Consider the following 24,751-nt stretch of genomic DNA (forward strand, 5'->3'; position numbering starts at 1 on the left):
GGAAGGAAGGAAGGAAGGAAGGAAGGAAGGAAGGAAGGAAGGAAGGAAGGAAGGAGCAAGTTGCATTGCTTAACTGGAACTAACCAGTCAGGTCCCCAGTGGAGCAGCTGCAACTAGTCACAGACTGTTGTCTGTTCTTCATTCTTGAAGAGAACCAGTGGCATCAGGAGGGTGATTATTTGACTTGCAAGTGAATTGGATTTAAGTGAGGCAGGATTGGGCAAAGTTATCAGCCTCAGTCTTTCCTCCAGGGTCACCTGAGTCCAGTGGCAAGACATAGGTCAGGACTGCTGGAGATGACCCCAGATGCAATGGGAGACCTTGACCTTTTAGTGTAAGGTGTTTCCCAGGTCTCACTTTGTCTGAGGCAGCACCCATTCAGTGATTTAAGGACAGATAAGAAATGAAGCAAAAGATGGCCTTTTTTGATTAGTCAAAAAAGAAAAAAATCCTTCTAGGAGAGGAAGATCCTCATTATTTCTGGCTAGAACATGATCTATGAAACTTCACAATATATCTTGGAATATGAGGACTAGAATTTTTTTCTATTCCCTACTCATTCCTTCTACCATGTAGTTTCCTTTATGATTTTTTGAAACAGAATTCCAAAAAAACAGGCTTTTTTAAAGTCCATCAGGATTCAAATGGAGCTAGTTGACCATGCCTTTAACCCAAATCATTCTGCCTATCATTGATTGGCCAATAATAGGTCCCACTTCAGCCTCACTTGGTCATTGTTTGGGTTTGCAGGTCAGAGTGAGTGTAAATTGCAATTGTGTCTGTTTCAGTCAGAAACCCTGAAGTATTCCCCTCCAAATTTTTTTGAGAAGGCAAACTAGACCATCTTTTGCCACATTTCTTACCTAGCCTTAGGTGGCCTTCTCTCATTGTCCTAGTCTATACCTTCCCACTGAACTCTGAAGGAGAGAGTGAAGCTGATAACTTTGCATAACCCTGTCTCACTTATATCAAATTCACTGGCAAGTCATGACATCATTTTCCTCATGTCATGGTCCTCTTTGAAAATGAAGAATAAATGGCAAACAAGAAATTTCATTAATATGATTTCTTCTGTTAGAATGTAACTTCCCTGAGGGCAAGGAATGTTAAAGTTTTGCTTTTGTATCCATAGTAGAGTGCCTGAAACATAGGGTACCTTTACCTTTTATAATCTTAGAGAGTTGCCTTTAACACAGGTCTGTACAGCACATGGCCTTCAGACTGCTTGAGGCCCACCAAAGGATTTCAGGTGGCCCATGAAAAATATAGAGGATATAAAAAAATAAGGCTATAATAAGTGCTTTGTGCCCCAATTAATGCACCTTCCACTAGTCACTATTGTGCCCATGGTAACTTGGCAGGTGTGTTGCCACTGCACACTCTCTCCTTTTTGTAACATGACTGGCAGCAACCAACCATCATCAGTCTGTCTTCAGTCTGACAAGAGTGCGAGTCATATCTTTCCTCTGTATTTTCAGTTGTTACTGGCATTGAACAGGGACAAAGTGAATGCAGCCACACACCAATGCAGCTGACACCCACTATGTGATGAGTAGCAACCAAGCAAGGGCTTCTTTCCCTCCATCACTGCATGGCTGCCCTCCAAGTTACATGAGTATCTGGCACTCTCTCTAGGGTTAGACACTCAGTTCACTCAGTATGTAAGCAGTTGCTGTGAAGAGTTTTTGGTCCTAACATTAAATTTTTTTTTGGGGGGGTGACTTTGTAAAATTGGTGATAAAAAGAAATGGAAGATCTAATCAGAACATAAAGTGTTTAAGCCAGAGTAAACAAATTGATACTAGTTTACTTACAAGAGAGACAAAATATAGTGCCGAGAAGTAATAGTCGTTACAAAGGAAAACAGTCTTTATTGTCATTTAAAATCCAAACATCCTGACTTAAAACAAATTGGACACAAATGAAAAACAAATTAAAGCATCCAAATTGTTGAAAAATCTCATTGGGGAACAATGGTTATGCAAGAAAGTAAACTTAGAAAATTAGGTGGCTACTAAGGTTAGTTTTCAGATTTCTAAAGAAATCAGTCCCCAACATGATTCTGGAGTACAATAAACTGATTGCTGACGAGAAGTGTAATACGTCTCAATAACTAAATGTAAACAGAAAGAAAACCTGAAAATGTATTAAAATTTATACCCCTTAGCAAAGTAATTTTAACATTAATCTGATTTCATGATGAATAAAAATCTTAAGTGATAAGTGTAATTAATTGATATTAATTGAAATTTCCCTTTTTAATATGATTTGTTTGCAAAACAGTTTAATCATTAACTATACCTTTACTTGGAAAGTGAGCTGTGAAAAATCTGTCTGTGGCCCAAAGAAGTTTAGCCTTTTTAAATTTTTTTCCCCTACCTCCTACTAAGTTGTGCAGGTCTATGCTAATACTTAGTGGGTAAGTGACTTGCCCAATGGTCACAAACCCATATTTGTCAGAAACAGGACTTGAATTCATATCTTCCTGGCTCTGAGGCCAGCACTCACATATAAAACTACATTATTCTCCCTCTTTTCCTGGAATATAGCAAGTTCTTAAACTGATTAACTAAAAGTTTCTTGCATAGTCATAATTTTACTCAACATCAAATCCACCTAGAACATGATTTTTTGCATGATTACCACAGCAATATTTGCCACCTTCATTCTTTTACAATATTAATTCCCATTTACATCATTTGTTAATTTTTTTGAAGTCTGAAAATGATTGTCAATTTTTCTTAGAAATAGGATTACTATTTCAGATGTAGAAATTAGTCTCTTCAATACAGTTTGTGTTTTAGATGAATAACATCTATAAAAATGAAGTCACCTAAATTATTGATCCCCCCATAATAGTACAAGTACTTTGACTTCTAGAAATAGTATACAAAATAATGTTGTTAATACGATTTACTGTTGTATATGAAAACTTTCTGGAAGGAATGTAGACCTTTAAACATTATATTAGACATAATAAAACCATTCTTTCTCAAAGCACAACTTCAAAGAAGGTGGATTCTATATAATTTTCTTTTTATGGCTTAAAAGGATTGTTATAATCTCACAAAAGTAAATGGCTGCAGTGAGAGAGGAATAAGAGGAGTTTGGAGACTGTGTATATACTCCACTAATATATATTTTTTTTTATTTTTAAAGGAAACCTCCAGCATTCTGAGTGAACTTTTTGGGGGCAAAATTCTGGGAGGTCATTGATAAGACTCCCAGGATGGGCAGGTGTGATTGGGTTTTAATCTGTGTTGTGGGAAGAAAGGACCGATTTTGTGAGAATGAAAATCCATTTGGTGTGTTGCAGTAAAATAAGTATCAACTTACTAATAAAAGTAAGTGCTATACAAAGGGTGAAAGTATTTGGGGGAGATTTACCAAAGAGTTAGCTGTTGAGCAGATTCTTAAAGAATGGATAGGATTTAGTTGGGAAGAGGAGGAAAGATGTTTCATGTAGGGAAAAATGTCATGAGCTAAGGAAATGTGAATAGTATAGTCAGAGGCAATGAATAGATCAAAGAGCTTATGTAAACAAGTCATGGGTGTGGAATTTGGAAGATAAATTAATCCACATTGTGCAGACATGTGTACCAGACTATGGCATTTGGGTTTAATCAGATTTGAAGTTGAAAGTTTTTAAACAGAGGGATGAAATGAGAAAATTAGTGTTTTGTAAATATTAATTTATGGTTAGTGTACAGGTTGGATTTGTGAGCAAGGGAAGATAGTTATTAATTTGAAAACCATGGAAGTAACTCAGACATAATTTCATAATACCTAAATCAGAGTAGTGACAATGGAATTAAAGAAGGTAAGCTATACATGGCAGAGATTTATAATTTTGTAAACAGACTTCTTCTCTCTTCTTTGTACAGAGTAATATCCATATTCTTTAATGTTTATCAAGTTCACAATAATAAAAAGGGAACTTTTTACAAAATAAAAGAAAGCACATACAAAAGACATTTTGAAGGATAAATCAATAAAATTTAATGAAATTTTATTTACAAGAACCATGGTCACTTGGTATAAATAGGGACATCAAAAGGAGCATCTGGTTTTGTGGGCAAGTGGTGAATTTGGTTGTCGACTTACTACATTTGAGGTGACATTGTCATACCCAGTAGACAGAGATTAAACTTGAGAATCTAGTAGCAAATTAGGGGCTAGGACTCATCCACAGAGAGGCAACAGTTTATACTCTGAGTGTCGATAAACTCAACAAAAGATAGAAATTGTATAGAAGAGAATGACCATACCTCTTAATAATAATTTCACTTGGTGACAGTATCGAAGATAGGTTATTGGGCTATGTTGACTAGTATAACAAGTCTAATGTTTTTATGTTTTGAAAAGTTCAATGTTTCACTGACAATTCTGTTCCTTAAAAGAATGGTTACATGCCTTGGACATGACATTACATTATACTTTGAAGTATTTACACAATGGGTATGGAGAGGGTCATGGTTCCAGGCAACATATGGCTATGAATTTTATGGTATCCATTATTAATTTTTGTCTTGTCTGGTGACAAAGGAATCATTTCTCATTACAGCAGTGATTCTTGTGAAGTAAAGAACTGTATAGTCCAAAAACAGTGACCTTTTCCCCCCTTTACATGTAAGGAAGAAATGCTAGATTTATATACTGTAGCAGAAGTTTGATTTAAAACAATGAAATTTCAGCATGTCTTTAGTGCTTGGTTCGTTTTGAGTCATTATTCATTTTCATCTTGTGAACTGAACATGGATTTAAATGTACGCTTTTTTCCTTTGAACCACCAGTCTGTCTCTTTCAAAACCCTCCTTGATCTTTTATTCTGAAAGCATCTTATATGTAACTAGTTTGAAAAAAAAAATGGCATCAGCATAATTCTTGCTTATAAAGCTGTTATATTTCTGATGGTTACATAAGTGTATGAAATTGATCTTAAGTAGTAGGAAGTATTTATCATATCTATATATCATTATTAGTAAAGCTAAAATAATTCCAATAGTCATTAGAGGTACTTAGTTTAAAATATTTTGATGCTACCCAATTGATCTTTGCTTAAATGGCAACTGGTCTAAATGCCCAGAAAGTGAAGCTTCAGGCATATTTGTATTCAATTTATAAGGTTGAAAGTCATTTACTAATGTTCCATAATAAAAATGTGCTATACTTATTAATTACATTTTGAAATAAAGTGTAACCATTTTTAGAATGAATATAGAATATGTAACTGGCGGCCTATCACTTACCTGATGTTTATTGATGATCAGCAGTTAATCATTTGTGCCATTATAGATAAATCTATTGAGAATCCAACATTTTATTTGCTTAGCATTCATTATTAGGAATTAAGACATCAGAACATTATTGTATGTGTCTGTGTGTATTTATATAAATGCTTACTGTAATAAGCACAATTTAGCAACTTTAAAACATAGTATTTGGATATGGTAGCATCAAAAATATGTTTTATAAGTTGGAAGAAATGAAATGTTTAGCTTTGGCAACAAAATAAATTGACCAAAATACAAAAATGGCCTTGAGTCTTTGTTACCTACCTTGTGTAGGGGGTAGAGATAAAAATGAAGTGACAGGAAAGCGGGGGTGGGGAAGGGGAAACAATGCTATGAATAACATAGTTCCTAAAGTATCTGAAATATTAATCAAACTGTTGATACGCAATATAAAGTATTTGTTCAATGATCAAAAATTTGACAAAATACCAAAGGAATTGAAAGTAAAGCATATCCATGTTGAGTTTCTCACTACAATTCTAAGTAGAAGATACAGAAAATTGTAGTTAAACATAAATATAGTTCAAAGATTCTCCTACAAGAAGCTTTTAAAGGAGTTGACATGTTGGTTTCATTGTGTCCAAAGGAAGCACAAAACATCACGTGGGGGAATAGGTTAGGTGAACAGACCATTCAGAAGCTAACTGTGACATATGTCAAAATTCATTACAGTAAATGAAAAAAGTAGAGAAATTCTATCAGGGAAATGACAATGTCCTCCAAAATAAATCAACGTATACCTTAATATTTGGTGATTTGGATGTAGAAATGACCACAGAATAGGAAATTGAAAACTATTTGGAAAACATGATTCACTTATGAAGGAATGAAAAAAGGACAAACATCTGTAGATTATATTAAAATTTAGTATTCCTATATCACAAATACTTTCTTTTTTTTTTTATTTTTTGGAGGGGGAAAGGCAGGGCAATTGGGGTTAAGTAACTTGCCCAAGGTCACACAGCCAGTAAGTGTGTCAAGTGTCTGAGGTCAAATTTGAACTCAGGTCCTTCTGACTACAGGGCCGGTGCTCTATTCACTGCACTATTTAACTGTCCCTACAAATATTTTCTTAAGAAATGGATTGTAAGGAATTTGACAATCACTAAACATTGTGCGCGTGCACACCTCTCCCACACACACACACACACACATGCAAACACAGAAACAATATTAACAGACAGGAAGTTACTTGTTATGGGATCATAGATTTAGACCTGGAAGGTCTTGTTAATGTTGGATTTGGACCTTAGAAATCAACTTTTCCAGTTTCTCATGAGGAAACTGACACCCAAGAGCTTATCACTTGTCCTAGGTCGGGACAGGTAATAAGGTCAGACCTTGAATTTGAACTTAGGTCCCCAAGACTCCCAAGTTTGATACTCTTGTAATTGTAACAACAGTAGGTTTTTCAAAATCAGCTTTCTTCTGTAACATCACCAACTGGCTAGAGCAAAGATAAAAAAAAAAACAAATATAAGTATGAAGAAAAGAAAATTATAAGAAGAATGCAATTTCAGTAACCCTAACCCAAACTCTTTAAAGTTGCAAGTTTTAGAAAAGTTTATCTGATGAGCAAAAGTCATAGCCTTGCATACGTCAAAAAGTAAACTCAAATGGCAAACACTTTCTTTGCCTAGAAGAGAGACATGGAAACAAGAAGAATATTAGATTAGAGTAGGGGCATGTTTTCAAAACATTATTGAGGTAGATAACCAAAGAATAATGTGGAATAGTTGAAAATAACATGTGAAAGATATAAAATAGATGGTTACAGTTCAGCCCCATTCATGAGTAGAATTGAGTATACAGTAATCATTATGTTATTAATCAATGTATCTAATTGATACTTGTAAGTAACATTGAATACTTGATAACTTGATGATCCAGTGTAGTTTCTATGTTTTCCATTTCTTGTCCCTGCTTCTTCCAATAAGACTGATCCACTTACTCTTTCAGTCTTACTTATTATTGAGAATGTTTTTCTATATTGATACATTCATACAAGTCATTCTATGAAACATGTTGTAGCCTATTTCTATCTACTATGTGACTTTTCATTGCCTTTTGGATTACTTGCAATTTTTATTCCTACAAAATCATACCGTTCCCTGATTTTTACTCATATGCATCACATAGAGAATTTTTTTGTCCAGATTTGTAAAAGTGGTGGTGGTGGTATCTTTCAGACACTAAAAGAATGACAGAGAGGTCAGAATATTAAAATATTCTTTATGGAGGATTTATGGAAACAAACAAGGAACATTATACAGCTTCAGGAGCAATAGGTTTATAGTCAGTATTGGCATAGGGAGTACACATATTGATGAAATTATGGATCCCTAACATATAAAATATACAAAATTATGTTTACAGTTATCAGCTGAATGGATAAATTAACAGGATGGTTTGTTGTTGTTCAGTTGTGTCAGTCATGTCTGACTTTTCCTGACACCATATGGGGTTTTCTTGGCAAAGATACTAAAGCAGTTTGCCATTTCCTTCTCTGGCTCATTTTACAGATGAGGAAATTGAGCCAAACAGGTTTAAGTGACTTGTCCAGGGTCACACAACTAGTAAGTGTCTGAGGCCAGATTTTAACTCAGGAAGATAAGTCTTCCTGACTCTAGGCCCAGCACTCCATTCACTGTACCACCTAGCTGCCCTTACTACATACCAGATTCCTATTCATAAATAGATATTACCTACTAGATATATTTTAAAGTCTTCATGTGTGATTGATTTCATTAAAACAAATATTTGCAGCTCTGTACAGTTTTGAAGAAAATTCTTGTTAATAATTCAAAAGTTTTATGTTGATATTTTTCTTTATAATTGAGTTAGCCATCTTATTTGATCTTTTAAAAACTTCATTTTATTTTCAAAATAAATTGTAAGCTTCTTGATATTAAAGATTGTATCTAGTTCAGTTCTGGATCTTTTGCAATTAATAACTGTAACTTAAAATCTGTCCTCATAGACAATGATTATTGTTAGCATTATGGATGATGTAATTTTCACTTATGTTTATGAACAAAAAAGAAATACATCATTCTTTTATTTTTAAAGCAATCGGGGTTAAGTAACTTGCTCAAGGTTACACGGCCAGGTGTTTCTGGGTGAGTGCTAAGTATCTGAGCCCGGATTTGATCCACATGTCATCCCGACAGTGGAGCCGGTGCTCTTACTCACTGTGCTACCTGGCCGCCCCAAAATACATCATTCTTATAGTCTGGTCTTCATTTTAACTTAATTGTGTTATCATTTTATGTATAGAAGAAAAATTCATTCTCAGACTGCAACTACTGGATGAATTTACTCTTAAGAAAAGCTTTAAAATATCTTTATCTATACATATATCTGTTGGAATTCAGTATCTAAGTCTAAATTCTGGGGAATTCAATTAGAAATATTTAAAAATGTATTTTTATAAAATACACAAAGTTAAAATTTATTTATAAATTGTATATAATTTTATTCATATGTGTATTTATATATTTATAAAAGTATACATATACCAATATTTAGATACACTTATTTAGAACTATATCACACATATATAAAAATATGTATATATGTATTTACATGTGTGTTCCTAAGAAAGCATATAACACTCTGAGATGGGGGCTTATCCTAAAAGATTTATTACTATGATTAAGAATATAAGAATGGGACCCATGATTTCACCAGTATTGGGAAATCCTGCATGAGTATATTCCCTCTACCAATGAACATTGGCACATTCTCAGAACTTTACATATATATAGTCTTAGTTGCTTAGCTCACTGAGAAATTACTTGCACAGTATTACATGGTTAATAAGTGTCAGAAATGTGACTTAAAACAACTGTTTCTGGATTTGAGGATAGCTCTCTAGCTATAATACCACAATGACTTTCTGTTTTGAACAATTGGCAAATATACTATGCAATCAATATGAATCTTTTATTCTTTTCTTTTTTTAAGGGTTAAAACAACGTGAGACAACCATGACTGGCAAAACACAGACCAGCAACGTCACTAATAAGAATGATCCCAAATCTATCAATTCTCGTGTTTTCATTGGCAATCTGAACACAGCCATTGTCAAAAAAGGTGACATAGAAGCCATCTTTGCAAAGTATGGAAAAATAGTCGGATGCTCGGTGCATAAAGGTTATGCATTTGTACAGTATATGAGCGAAAGACATGCCAGGGCTGCAGTGGCAGGAGAAAATGCCAGGATTATTGCAGGTCAACCACTTGGTAAGTTAACTCTGGTTTATTATGTGTGTATGCTAATTTTTGTGGACACAGATATTTAATCTTATTATTTAAGTGCCAATTGGAGAATACATAAATAGCAATGACTTCTTTCCTCTCTGACCTTCTCTAGCACTTTTTATCTGTACTACAGTTTAGCACTTGATGTTATACTTTCTTATTTTCCACTATTTGTTTCATGTACAGAAATCTTCTCATCTAAACAGGCTGTCAAATCTTTTGGGGTAGTAACTTCTGCATCTTTTGCTTTTATCATATACACTGCTAACTCCTAGTATATAGTGCTAGGTAAAGAGAAAGAACTCAAAACTTGTTCATTGGACTTATCTTGGTGCTTCCATTCAAGAATATCATCTATTGCACAGAAGGGTAAATAAGCAAATGATAGATTTGGGTTGGGCTTGCAGATTTATTCTTCAACTGTCGAAAGGAGGTGAAATCTGTAAACATGAAGAATAGCATGGCCGATTATGCCTAGCATGGCCCTGTGCCTTATATACTGTAGGCTGTCAATGAGTATTTGTTTATGTGTTTATTGATGATACACTTAGTAATTAATCGATAATCAACCCAAAAGTCTTTATTAAGTGCTTGCCATGCTCCAGGAACTGTTTTAGGTTCTAGAAATACAAAAAAAAAAAGGAGTAATATCTAATCTTGAGGCATTCACATTTTATTGGGGGAGATAAAAGAATGAGATTAATATATGCAGAATAAATGAAAAGTGGTTAAATAAAATGTAGTTAGGGAGTGAAGGTACCTGTGAGATCAGGAAAGCCTTTGCATAGAAAGTGATATGTATGAGGTAAAAGTCACAAGGGAGTCCATTGTAGACATGGACAAAAAATAGGTTGCTGCATATGAGAAACAGCAAACAAAAAATTTGGCTATATCACAGAGTGTGGAGATAGAGAATAATATAAACTCAGGCTATAAAATAGGTTGGGAGAAGAATGTGAAGGGCTTTAAAAGTGAAACAGTGGAGGTAATATTCTATCCTAGAGACAAAAGAGAGCCACTGAAAATAGAAGAGTGACATGTTCTGATTTGAACTTAAAGAAACCTACTTTGGGGGCAGCCAGGTAGCACAGTGAGTAAGAGCACTGGCCCCAGAGTCGGGATGACTTGGGATCGAATCTGGGCTCAGACACTTAGCACCCACCCAGAAACACCTGGTCGTGTAACCTTGAGCAAGTTACTTAACCCCAATTGCTTTAAAAAAAAAGAAAGAAAACTACTTCGACAGTTATGTGGAGAATGGTTTTAAGTAAGAAGGGATTTGAGGCAGTCATCTATAAGTCTAGAGCAGAGGTAGCAAAATCTAGATCTAAGGTTGTAGTTGTGTGAGAAGAGAAAAAGACTCAAATGCTACAGATATAGTGGAAGTAGAAAAGACAAGATTTGACAACTAAGTGAATATATGGAATAAAAGATAGTGAAAAGATGATAATAATGCCAAGATTAGTCATTTGGGATTCTAGAAGAATGGTGGTTCCTTGCCAGGAAAAATAATAAATTTGGTAGAGGGATAGGTTGTGAGGAGAAAGAAAGCTCCATTTTGGACATGAGTTTGAGATATATCTAAGATATCCACTTTGAAATGTCTAAAATAAATTTGGTGATGTGGGCCTAGAGTTTAGAAATAAGGTAACATAAGGGATGACTTTTTAAAGGATACCTGGAGATTGTAGTAAGATTATAGTAAGAAGGAAAAAAAAGTCCAAAAGGACCACATTAAAGAGACTGAGAATGAAGTATTCTGAAAAAGGAAAATATACACGACTGCAAGATTTTAAAGAGAAAGTACAATCAGATGAAACTTTATAATAAAAATCCAATCAAATAGTTCAAGAGAAGAGATGAGAAATATACCTTCCTTCTTTTGTTGAAGAGAGGAGAGTAAAAGTGGAATGTTTTATTATAAGAAGCAAGCATTTTTGCTGTACTTGAGAAAAATTTTACCATTGTTATAAGGGAAGTGTCATTGGAGAGGGGATATACATGAGCATATTTGGAAGTGATTATGGTTTACATAAAAGGATATTAATAAAATTTCTAAGGTAAATAAAATTAGGACAACAAAAACTAAATTAAAAGTCAATACCAAAGATATTTTCTCCATACAAAATGCAGCATCCAAACCTTTCCAAAACAATTGTATTTGTTACAGTATAGACAACACATCTTAATGATTGATACAAATCTTCAATTTTCTTATAAAAACTGTAAAAGGTAATATTGATGGGAAGAGGTTAGGGAAGATTTTTGATAATCACAAAAATTTGAGAGAGATGGCAGCCAAAGGAAATGGTGATCTGTAAGCAAAATTCATCTGCAAAATTTTATGGAGAAGGACAGAGGAAGATTCTGAACAATATCGCTTCATTAAACGTGGTGAAGTTGGGGAATGAAAAACAAGTTGTGGGAACTTTGACAAGGAACTCTATTGTGATAGGTGATCCCTATGGAATCCCTAAAGGAACCAAAACTTGAAAAAATGTATAATTTTTTCTTCATAAAAGTTTCCTACTTTGATGACTGTGAATCTACCACATTTGGACTTTATAGCATAGTTCCTCATGATCTACTTTACATGAATAAAATGGAATTTAAAAAACCAAAATATTATAAAATTAGCTGATGGGTAAGATATATTCATCTTAGCTGAATGCAACAAAGTTCCAAGAATATTAAGAGATTTATTCTCAGGACATCTCATAGAAACACTTGGAACAAATTACAGACCTGATTATTGGCACAAAAAAAAAGTGATTGAGAAAATATCAGTTACTATTGATATGTAAGTTTTCAAATGTAAAAAAGACTTTTTCAATATAGCCCAAGGCATCTAAGTTTCTGAAAATGATATTCTATAAGTGGGATCTTTACAATTGCATGATGACCAAAAAAGGAAGAGAATAGAAAATCCCACTGTTTGTTTTTCTGAGCTATAAAAAGCATTCGATTTAGTAGAGCAAAATATCTTCTTAAAGGTTTCCCTTATATGAGATATTTCCTATGCACATGTTGCAATATAATATTCCTTAAAGTTATAAAAATAATTTTAACAATCCTTTTGTTGTCAATATCAGTAAGTAGAAAAAATAAATAAGGAATTTCATGTTTCCAGAAAGTGCTCACCACTGTTACTGAGGGTATCCAATTCAGAGTCCAACTGGAACAGAGTCTCTATAAAAGTAATAATTGTCTTTGGTGTTAACAGAATGTTATACATAAAGCATACTTTAAATATCAAGTATAAATTATAGACACATATTTATATTATACATATTTATACATCAAGCAAACACTTAGAACTTCATAAATGAAATTCAAAATCACTCAGAAGCTTTCAGCCTAACTATCCAGACAAGAAAAATAAAGTAAATAAAAAATGGCTCTCCTCCAAGATACAATATGAAACTGAATGGATGTCCCAAAAAGCTAATCTATCAATACATATATTTTGAATAGACTTTGTAAAAGAACAATTAAATGGACTGAGAATTAAAGACATCAAGAGTGGTCTGGACTACTCTTGGGAAATTGCTTCATGCTTTTAATGACTCCAAGATGCTTTCGAAAATAATGATCTTTTTTAACATCAGGATTTTCCATCATTCTCTATGGCTGCAGTTCAATCACTCTATCAACAAGTATTTATTCAGAGCCTACTATGTGCCAGACACTTGATATGTTCTGGAGATAGAAGCACAAAGAATAAAACAATTCCTATTTGCAAAAAGCTTATAGTCAAATAGTAGAGATAATAAATGCACAAAATAAATGTAGGCACCATAAATATAAAGTGACTAAATAGAAATATATTCAAATTCTTTAAATGCGATGAATCTTTGTGAAGGAGGGCATGGGTTATGTCTTTTAGGCAGTGTGTTTTGATTCATGTGTAAAATGGATCTAAGTGAGGCAAAGTTGCACAAAGTTCGGCCTCACTCTCTCCTCCAGAGTCACACAGTCCAGTGGCAGGATAGAATCAAGATGACTAGTGATGGCTCAAGATGCAGTGTATGACCTTGGTGTCTTTGATGTCTAACCAATCCCTAAACACTCTACAATGCCTGTTTCAGCTGCCTTCATGGCTGTTGGAACAGACTGTTTCAATCTACCCATTCCACCAGGGGAAGTCTTCACATGCTTGGGTGAGACACTCCCCTAACTCATCAGTGGGTTTGAGACCCCTTGATTATCCTCAACCTGGTTTTAACCCATCTCTCAAAAGGGTTTCCCAGGGTGTGGTCACTGCACATGCTACAGCTTCTTGGAATCACAAGTGAAAGTTGGATGGAACAGGTGGACATGAAAGGTGGAAAGCAGCCCTGAAAAGGTCTTGGCAGCCATCACACCAGAGGTACCAGTCCTCCATGAACGTACCCTACACAGCAAGGAAGGCACTTGCATTTGGGTGAATCAGGAAAAGCATCACAAAGGAGATGATGCCTGACCTTTTTTTTAAAAGAAAGAGAGTCAATCTATGAGTGGAATTAAGAATGCAGTGTATCTGTAAGAAATAGGGAAAAGGCCAGTTTTACTGGATTGCAGAATTTATGAAGGGGAGTAATATCTGAGAAAAGGAGTAATGTTAAATGAGTCTGGAGAGATTTGTTGGGTTCAGAAAACTGGGTGGATGCTTTGTGGAGCATTTATGGGAGAAAATGGACAACATGAAAGAATAGCTGTGGATTTATTGTGTTTTGCACCATGGGAGAATGTGCCCACATTGATGAGATTTCAGATCCATTGAATTGCCCATAAAATAAAAGAAAATCTGGAGGGGGGACCAAGATATTTTGAGGAGAAATGAAAGGAGCATTGATAAAATAGCAGAGGGAGAATTTGGTCTGGGGCAAATACTGTCTCCCATATCCATAAGAAATATATATTGCTTTCTAAAAGACACTGGGGTTTTGATATTCACTTTTTTCGCTCTTTGACCCCAGATTTCCATCTGCTTTTTTTTTCTTAGTGGATGATTTTATGTTATTTGGGTTATTGTTTATCATTTGATTCACTTTCCAAATTGAAATAATTATTTGAGGCAAATGTTTATAATTTTGTTCACTTTAAAATGGTGCTCATTTCTAAATTTTTAAGCCTGGGTCTCTTTCCCTATCTCACACAAACTGAAACTTCAGTGACTACTCACAGACTTGATACTACTAATGATTCATAAGGGAGTGTTGACCTCCTCTGGCCTTGGCAGATATATTCCCCTTTAGGCACCCTGGCAGTCTGCCATTCCCAGGGGCTTACCATACTAATGCCAAACAGTGCAGACACCTGAATGATTTAGCCCACCACAACTCAGAAATTCTGAGCTCAAAAGACACCAACCCAACCATAGTTGGGATTACAAGCATATACCACCACTCTTGACTCAGTTCTTAATTTATAAATAAATTATTAGTTTTAAAGTTGGTTACAAATTTTAAAAGATAGAATATCACCATCTAATGTTTTTTCCAAAGTTTTGTTACTTTAATATCTTAAGAAGTAATTTTTGAAGGTTAACTTCACTCAGAGTTTGACTTATTCTAAATTTGTGGAAACAGGAAATTTGTTTGGTGCAAAACTAATTTTATGACAAAAAGCAAAATTAAGTAAATGAAAAGGCATATTTCATAACTTAATGTATCATAAATCACCCCTTTAAGGTAATTTTTCTCACATATATCTTTATTGAGTCAGTAGTCATTTAGAAATGGTTCAAGGATTAAGGTCCACACCATATTTTTCAGGATCCTAGCCTAACTACAAAGACCCAGGAAAGAATATATTAATGCCATCTCACTTAGATTAGTAAAATGCCTAGCTAAATTGTACCTCTGAGAAGGTAATATTTCTTTTCACCTATTCTCTTGGACTGAGTCTTGGTGATGTTCTTGGGGTGGGTTTCAGAGCACATATATTAATTGCATTCCTCCTTGAATATGACTCAAAGATATTACTCCTTAAATTAAAATATATCCCTTTATACTTCAGGCCAGACTGAGTGCCTTTTTATACAAAATAAGTGGTCATCTTTTCAAACTGTACATATTACTTATATAGCCAATTACTGGTTATATCTGTGCTTTATGCCTTACAGAATGTCTCATGTAATTGAGGCAAAAACAAATCTAAAGATAAGAGACATATGAGAGATCCAAGTATAAAATCAAGTCTTTTAGTATCAAAGTGATCATCCACTTCAATCTTTAAGTTTTCTTCCTTTAACTTATTTTTAATGATATGAGTCAAGCATAAGTAGTCAAGTTGTTGCTTGAGCATTTCTTGACTTATTTTGCCCTCAAGCTAATCCCTTCAGATATCCTTAAGATTTCTCTCAAATTTAGGATGTGATTTTGGTCTGATCACATGTCAGATATAGTTAAACTGAATACAGAATTAACTTGTTATTACTTATGCTATACTTATATGAAATCCCATAAGATTCAGAATTGGAAGAAATAATCTCATCTAACCCATTCCTGAATGGAAGTAGCCTCTATAACATGTCATTCCAACCTTTATTAAATAACCTGTGTTTCGGTATGTCTCTCTTTCTCATTAAGTTCTAGCTTTTTAATTTCATTTACTACATCACCCACTTTTCCTCTCCCTCCTCCATTTCATGGAAACAAATAAAAGAAATTGACAAATTAAACCAAGTATTTGATAGATTCCTCAACTTCATTATAATATCCTTTGTATATATATTTTCTCTTTTTGTTGATACATTTCTAGGAATAGTATGGAAATTGAAAGAAAATTTCACATTACAAACTAGAGATACACGTGTGACAATCTGCACATTTGATGGTGGAAGCATAGTGGATACACTTAGAATAGACAAGAAGAGAGAAAAATATTATGGTGTCATATAGGCCAAATGGAAGATGTTGATTAATTATTCATAGGCTACAAAACTTTCACAACAGCAAAGTCATAATTTTGATGGATAATTTTGAATATATAGATATCAGCTAGAAGTGTTTTCCCTCTAAAACTAGAGTGTGTGATATATTCTTAAATTTGTTCAAAATATCTTTCAAAAAATGCATGAAACAACAAGGGACTTAATTCGGACAAATGAAACGTAGTTGGTGATGTAGAAATGATTTTGACACAGAGAATATAATCCTGTCATTTCAGAATATTTAATATTCAATGAGAAGTATTCTGGGAATATTCATATTTGTATCCTAGAATTTAGCAACACAGATCTGCAAAATTATGGGGAATTGTACATATGATTCAATGATCCAAGGCTCTCAAAAAGGAAGTAGCCTAAAAGACATGGGAGGCTTTCAACAGTAAAGCCCTAAATATACATGTCCAAATGATATTAATGAGGAAGAAAAGCAAGAAGCACCTACAGAAACAATTGTAGCTCCTCTTTAGTGAAATCCGATACAGTCAGATTTCAAAAGCTTTATACAAATATGAAAGGAGACACATATAAGAAAGAGAAAAATAATATGGAGAATGATCTTACATTGGTGAAAGTTCAGAATGAGCCTTGGCTTATAAAAATGCTTAAAATAAAAACTTAGGAAAAGGGTATGTTCAGATTAAGGAAATGAATAAATCAGAATCAGTATGATTACTTTCAGGACAAGGCATTTCAGGTTAACCAATCAGGGGACGAATGATCATTTATCCCCAAAGCATTGATTAATTGATTGATGTCAGACCTTTCTACAACAGCATACTACAAGGATTTCTTCTTGGCCCTATCTTGTTTTAGGATTTTTATCAAAGATTTGTATAAAATATAACAGGAATTAATAGCAAATTTTAAATGACATAAAGTTCACATAGATAATATATTGGATAATTACACCCATAACCTAAAGCATTTTAGGAGGCTGGAACAGTAGACTGAATCCAAAAGGATAAAATTTCACAAGCATAAATGCAAAGTCCAATACTTAGATTTTAATAAATCAACTAGAGTAAAGAAAAATTCATTTAAGAGTAGTACATATAAAACATAAGAGTTTTAGTTGGTTATTGTCTCAGTATGTCAATAATGTGACATGACAGTGATATAAAAAGCAACATTCATTAAAATATTGTGTCCATTACATTAGAGATGATAATCTCACTGTACTTTGTCCTTTTCAGAGTGCACTAAAGTATAATAATCAATCCTTTGTTGTCATAACATAAAAAGACATTGACAATCTTTTACATATGCAAAGGAATACAAACAGAATAGTGTAGAGGCCAGAAATCATGTTAAATGAGAAATGGTTTCAAGAACTAAGTATCTTTAGCCTAGAGTATTGTGTTAGGTGCTATGGGAGATAGGAAGTGTAGATAAGACATTCCCTAACTTTTAGAAAGTTTATTGCCTATGTTGTGACAAAAAACACATCTTAACAGAGAAGGTTCTCAGCCTTCCTATATTTGTATTGCCTCTATAAGAGGCTTCTATTCTAAACACCATGACCACTGTAATGATCCTTTCTCTATACTTCTTGAGAACTATGCCACTTCTAGCTTGACAAGACTGGTATTTAATAGAAGGGTACTTGAACACATGGAAATGAAAGAAACGTATATCTTGGATTGAAACATAATGGTGGAATTAGAGACAGTGTGAGAGATGGGTAAGAGAAATGTTTTGGCAGAAAAGCTTTTCTAGAATCCTTCTACCATGTGTGATTATATATATGATCACTTGTCCTACCTAAGTACGTGACTAATAATGCTTGTTATTACATTGACTTTAAGAATCAGTGTTCGTATAAGGGACCACAAGGGATCAAATCTGTTAGACAATAAGCCCCTCTTTTGCCTTTCTTCATGTCTCCAGAGCCTTTTACAGTGCCTGGCACACAGTAGGTGCTTAATAAATACTAGCTGTACTAGACTATGCTGTCAAGTCATGGTTCAAATCTCACCCCCAGTGAAGTAGGCACCATATCAATGATAAAAAAGTCTATAAAATCCAACCCTTCTTGATTATTTGTATTTATATTTCATGATAATTACTAATTAAATAATAAACATATGACTACTAATTTTATTGAATTTGAATTTTAGATTTTAATATAAATGTTTGATGTTTTATATTGAAAATCTTCAGAAAATGGATTTTATGGCATTTTTCAAGCTTATTATGTCAGCCTGGACACAACCTAAAGAAATATTAAGTAAATCACAAGATATTTTTGTTATATGAGGTCACAGGAATAAAGTGTCCTTTACCTTAAAATGAATTAAGTGGTCTGAGATGTAGTCTAGACAGAAATGTTCTTTTTATGCATATGCCAATTACACTAGGTTGATTATTCTGTGAATATACATTTGCAATGTCTTTCATCATTCCCATATTATGCCATTGTTAACTGACCTGTGAAAGACTGAAGGTAAGCTGCAATTTATATACTTAACAATTCAGAATATATAATAGCAATGACAAACGGTACATAAAATAGTTCCTAGAAATAGTTGTCATTGATCATGAAGTCTATACTTTATCATAAGATTTTTAAAATTACAGAGAAAATTATGCAAAGAAGTCTTTGTTTGAAAGTTTTGTCCTGATTGATAAGGACTTGAAGTTCCAATTTACGCTGTGAAATAGCGCTTATTAGACAGTAGGAAAATCAGTCAGTTACCATGTTCCAGGGACAGTTAAGAAGTATTCCAGGCACTGTGGTAAGTTCTGGGGACACAAAAAGGGGTAAAAGACAACGATGGCTCTCAAGGAGCTCAGAGTCTAATGGGAGAGACCATATGCAAATGACTATGTACAAATAAGCTATATATAAAGGATAAATTACAAACAATCAGCAAGAAGGCACTAGAATGAAGAGGAATTGAGATGGACCTATTGTAGACTGGGATTTTAGCTGCGATGAGAAGGAGGACAGGGAGGCTAGGATTCAGAGATGAGGAGAAAGAACATTCTAGACATAGGACATAGATAATGAAAATACCCATCTAGAAAGCATATTCATGTACATGTTCATGTTACAGTTTCATTGGAAAACTGCATAGATTTGAGACAGCTGACTTTTAAAATCATATTTATTTGACTCTACACTCCACATATTTCACTATTTGTAATAGAGCAAGATTCTTTTTTTTCCAATTTATTTATTTGTTTTTAGTTTTCAACATTCATTTCCACAAGATGTTGACTTACAAATTTTTTCTCCCTATCTTCCCACTACCCCCCACCCCAAAATACCAACCCTACTGAATACCCCTTCCCCCAATCTGTTCTCTCTTATATCCTCCCCCATAGCCCACCCCCCAGGTTTCTAGTAGGGCAAGATGGATTTCTATACCCCAGTGCCTGTATATCTCACATCCCAGTTACATGAAAAAAAAATTGTTTTTGAAACTGAGTTCCACATTCTTTCCCTTCTTCCCTCCTCACCCACCGCCACTGGGAAGACAAGCCATTCAACATAGGTTGTACATGTGTAGTTACACAAAACATTACCATAGTAATTATATTGTGATAGAATATATTTCCCTCCATCCTATCCCAACCCCACTTATTCTGTTTTCTACTTTGACCCTGTCCCTTTTCAAAAGTGTTTACTTCTAACTCCCCTCTCCCCCAATCTGCCCTCCCTTCTATCATCTCCCCTCTTATATCCTTCCCCCCTGCTTTCCTACAGGGTAAGATACCCAATTGAATTTGTATGTTATTCCCTGCTTAAGCCAAATTCAATGAGGGTAATGTTGACCCATTCACTTTCACCTTCCGGCTCTTCCCCTCCATTGTAACAGTGTTCTCTTGTCTCTTTTATATGAGATAATTTACCCTTTCTCCTTTTCCCAATATATTTCTCTCTCACCTCTTAATTTAATTTTTTAGATATCATCCCTTCATATTAAACTCATCCTGTGCCCTCTGTCTATGTATACATGTACATACATATGAACATACTCACATATATATTTATACACTCATACACCCTCCAATATATACATATATGTATGTATTAGCATATATATACATATATATTCCCTTCCTTATATTGGGAAAAGTCTCATAAGTTACAATAATCATTTTTCCATAGGAACGTAAATAGTTCAACTTTAATAAGTTCCTTATGATATCTTTTTCCTCTTGACCTTCTCATGCTTCTCTTGCTTCTTGTATTTGAAAGTCAAATTTTCTGTTCAGCTCTGGTTTTTTCATCAAGAATGCTTGAAAATGCTGTATTTCACTAAATGACCATATTTTCCCCAGAAGCATTATACTCAGTTTTGCTGAGTAGGTGATTCTTGGTTTTAATCCTTGCTCGTTTGACCTCCATAATATAGTATTCCAAGCCCTTTGATCCCTTCACATAGAAGCTGCTAAGTCTTGTTTTATCCTGATTGTGTTTCTACAATACTCAAATTGTTTCTTCCTGACCGCTTGCACTATTTTCTCCTTGACCTGGGAATCCTGGAATTTGTCTATAATATTTCTAGGAGTTTTCTTTTGGGGATCTTTTTCAGAGGCAAACTGTGAATTCTTCCAATTTCTATTTTTCCCTCTGGTCCTAGAATATCATGGAAATTTTGCTTGATAATTTCTTGAAATATGGTATCTAGGCTCTTTTTTTATCATGGCTTCCAGGTAGTGCAGTAATTTTTAAATTATCTCTCTTGGATCTATTTTCCAGGTCAGTGGCTTTTCCAATGAGATATTTCACATTGCCTTCTATTTTTTCATTTATCTGGATCTGTTTTATAGTATCTTGATTTCTCATAAAGTCATAGCTTCCAATTACTCTAGTCTAATTTTGAAGGAATTATCCTCTTCAGTGAGTTTTTGAAATTCCTTTTCTTTCTGGCAAATTTGGCTTTTTAAGGCATTCTTCTCCTCATTGGCTTTTTTTTTCTTGGAAGCTTTTGATGCAGGAGATCAAGATTCTTAATACAATATTTTAGGTTTACTTTTTAGAAAAAAAGCATTTTTCCTAAACTCATGATTTTTCAGACTGTGCCTGTAAAACTAATGACACTTAAGGTGACCTGGTATGAGTCATTTGTTTAAAAAAAAAACATGCATGGCAATAACAATTTACTAAACCAGTAACTAAGGAATGATTACATGCCCCCAGGAAGAATTCTTTGGTGTATTATTAATTCATTCAGCAACATTTCTTGAGTGTTTAGTGGTTCTACAAGAATGAATTGCAGGAAAGTGCTATGGTAGACACAATACAAGGTAGAAGACACTGTGATGTTTGACACATCAAACTTCATTCAACTACTACAAAGTTTTCAACCTGCTTATGGAGGTGAGTCATGCATATATAATACAGCTAGGGAAGAAAAGACAAGGATGTTAGAGAGCAAATTGATTTTGTGTGCTGAACTAAAAAAAATTATCATTATGATTGGGAACTGTAATATTAATGGGATTTAACATCTTCTCAGTCCATTAAAAGGCCTCAGGTGGAGTCTATTAAGGGAAACTTGCTTAAGGGAGGCTTGCTTGTAGGAAGGTTTTCACACCTTTTGCTAATTTCTAATTAGGCCCTGAGTCATAAGGGTTGTGATGTTTCTGGCTCTGAGAAGTGTTTATATACTCTGAGTTGGTATTTTGCTTTGGGGGCTCGCTTATGAGAAGGATCTTGTGATTCCCTGACCGAGATTCTGAGTAGTTCAATGTTCAGAGTTCCCCAAATTGCTCAGATGTCAAGGCTCTCTTGATCCAGGGATGAATGTAAAGTATATAGCAATATTGCTTTGATTCAGGCAGTCAGAGCCCTGTCTGTTGGTCTTTATTTGTCTGCTTGTATTTTCTGTTTGTATTTTTTCTGAAATTCTGGGTGCTGACTTTTCCCCTGAACTAGTGAATGTAATTAAAGAAGATTGTTGACCCCTTAAACAGCTATCTTTCCTAGTAAACAGATCTAAGAACCTGTGCTAGAAGCCATCCTGGGCATGCCAGTGGGGTTGCTGCTACAAGAATCTATCAAGAATGTCTCTTAAAAGGATAGGAATCCTGAGGTAGATCCTATAGGAAGTCATTCTATTGTGAGAGATGGTGAGAAGTCTTTCCATGTGAAGGGCAGAAAAAGAATGAAAAGAGAAGTTAAAAACAAGATAAAGGAGATGGCATAGACCAGAGAAGAGACAACATTATATCTTTGGATCACTTTGATTCTGATTTAATAGGCAAGCCCCAGATAGTACCCCCAGGAGATTCATGTCCCTAATTTGAGATAGTAAACACTAACAAGCTCACAGAATATAAGCACTGACAGACACCTTATATACATCTAGTCCTACTCATAAATTTTACACATGAGAAAACAGAAGGTCTGAGAGGTGCTTGAGGTTACATAGGTAATAATTAATATTTGTGTTTCTGCATATTAATGTTATGTAGGAAGGTTATAGTAATAAGATACTGATTGAAACAAGACTTAAGAAAACACTTCTTAGACATTTTTAGATAGTCTTGGCTTCCTACCATTGTTTCTCTTTATTATCAATTTCCAGTAACTTTAATATAAAGTAGTTAATCCTCTATTAAATCTTCTAATGATACCTTTAGCTTCTAGACTTATTCTTCTTCTGGAAGAGATTCTGCTTAAATGTAAAACCACTACCTGTGAACCACTTTCCCTTGCCCTTAGCTTAATTGTCTTTTAATTTGCTAACATATATTATTTGAGAGAGGAACAAGTTTTCCTCCATTATCTGATCAATTTTTGGAGAACAAAACCTTGTTCTTTTTTGTCTACTTTTTTTCCTCACAGAATGAATAGGGGGGAAAGTGCTTTGTGCCAGATATTATGGGGATACAGATTAAAGTGAAGCAATCCTTCTTCTCAATGAGCTTACATTCTAATAGGGGAAGATAACATTTACAGGAGAGTGATGGTCAGGGAACTGCATTCTAATCTGGAAAATCATAGAAATGATGAGTAAAACAATAGGCAATTCATTGACATGCCATTTCTAGAAACAATGTTGCTTTAACTACATTTCTCCAAAGCCAGAAATGAAAGAAAGAGTTTTGTAAGGGTACAGAGACAAGGTGGAAGGTGGTTGATGCAAAAAAGTGTTTGGCTTGGTCTGGGACCAGCTAGATATAAAGTATGCTGTTATCAGACAATAAAAGGATGTTCTTTGGACTAGAGTTCCAGTTGGGAGACTGCATGGGAAGAAGTAAATGGAAGCAGGGCAGAAATTGGCTAAGATAATGTCGCCTGCCTGGATTTAAGGGCAACTAGGTGTAGACACACCTGAGAGACACAACAATATCTCAGGCTCAGTAAGCACTTAATGTTTGTTGATTGACTGACTTTCTGTTCTCTACGTGGTCTCAATGAACATCATTAATAATAAATAATCTTTATTTAATTCTCCAAGTTTGCAAAGTCATCAACTTGTATCATTTAAGCTACTATGACTCAGAAATGGTGGCAGAACACCCCCTGATTTTATGATGATCATATTTTGCTTAGTCATAGAAACCTGGTCACCTGTCAGAGAGTATTTTATATCCACATTCTGTCTTATGTGTGCCATGTCTTCCCTGTAGATAGCCTATGGCTCATTTCTTTGGTCCCCTTCCTTCCTGCACACTTTGATCAAATTAGAATCAAGGACTCATAGATTCCCAAAAGTGAACATGATTTCAGAAGGTTTCTAAGCAACTTACATACAATGTAAGTTAATTTGATCGATTGACATCCAGCCTGTTCTTGTTCCTGTGTCTTGGCATTAGAATACAGCCAAAATCTGTCCCTTTATATATTCAATGTGTATAGAATGAAAGGAGGAAAGGTGGAAGTGAGTAAATCTGAGGCATGTTAGGGAGGTTGGAAACTGGGTGATCTTGCAATGGGAGATTTCATTGGAAGGGTAGACTGAGCCAGATGTTGCAAAGCTAAGGAATCCAATATGGTGAATTTGCAATATCAATAAATTCCACTGAGCATTATCAATATAAAGAACTGACTGAATTAATCCATGAGGATTCAATACTTACTGAATGTCATTTCAGGTACTTATTATAAAACTAAATGTGTGCATTTATTGACTTCTGATAGCTGTTGATATACAACAATGATAGACCCTTTATACTTGTAGTAACATGTGAAAATTAATGAACATGGCACCAATAATTTGTAAATTCTGCCATAGGATAACACAGACTTTTCCCCTACACACACACACACACACACACACACACACACACACACACACACACA

General features: G+C 34.4%; 1 protein-coding gene across 1 annotated transcript in view; it reads left to right on the forward strand.

The window, feature by feature from the left end:
- The window catches only part of RALYL (RALY RNA binding protein like), an 823,485-nt gene that overhangs the window by 356,617 nt on the left and 442,117 nt on the right, over nt 1–24,751 (forward strand). The window contains exon 4 of the mRNA XM_069100197.1: nt 9,261–9,539. Coding sequence (XP_068956298.1) covers nt 9,261–9,539 — 279 coding nt within the window. The remainder of the gene's footprint in view (nt 1–9,260; nt 9,540–24,751) is intronic.

Source organism: Petaurus breviceps, unplaced genomic scaffold, assembly GCF_028583685.1.
Source record: "Petaurus breviceps papuanus isolate PSGF00001 unplaced genomic scaffold, PetGlider_PUasm1.0 38, whole genome shotgun sequence".
NCBI classification, from domain to species: domain Eukaryota; kingdom Metazoa; phylum Chordata; class Mammalia; order Diprotodontia; family Petauridae; genus Petaurus; species Petaurus breviceps.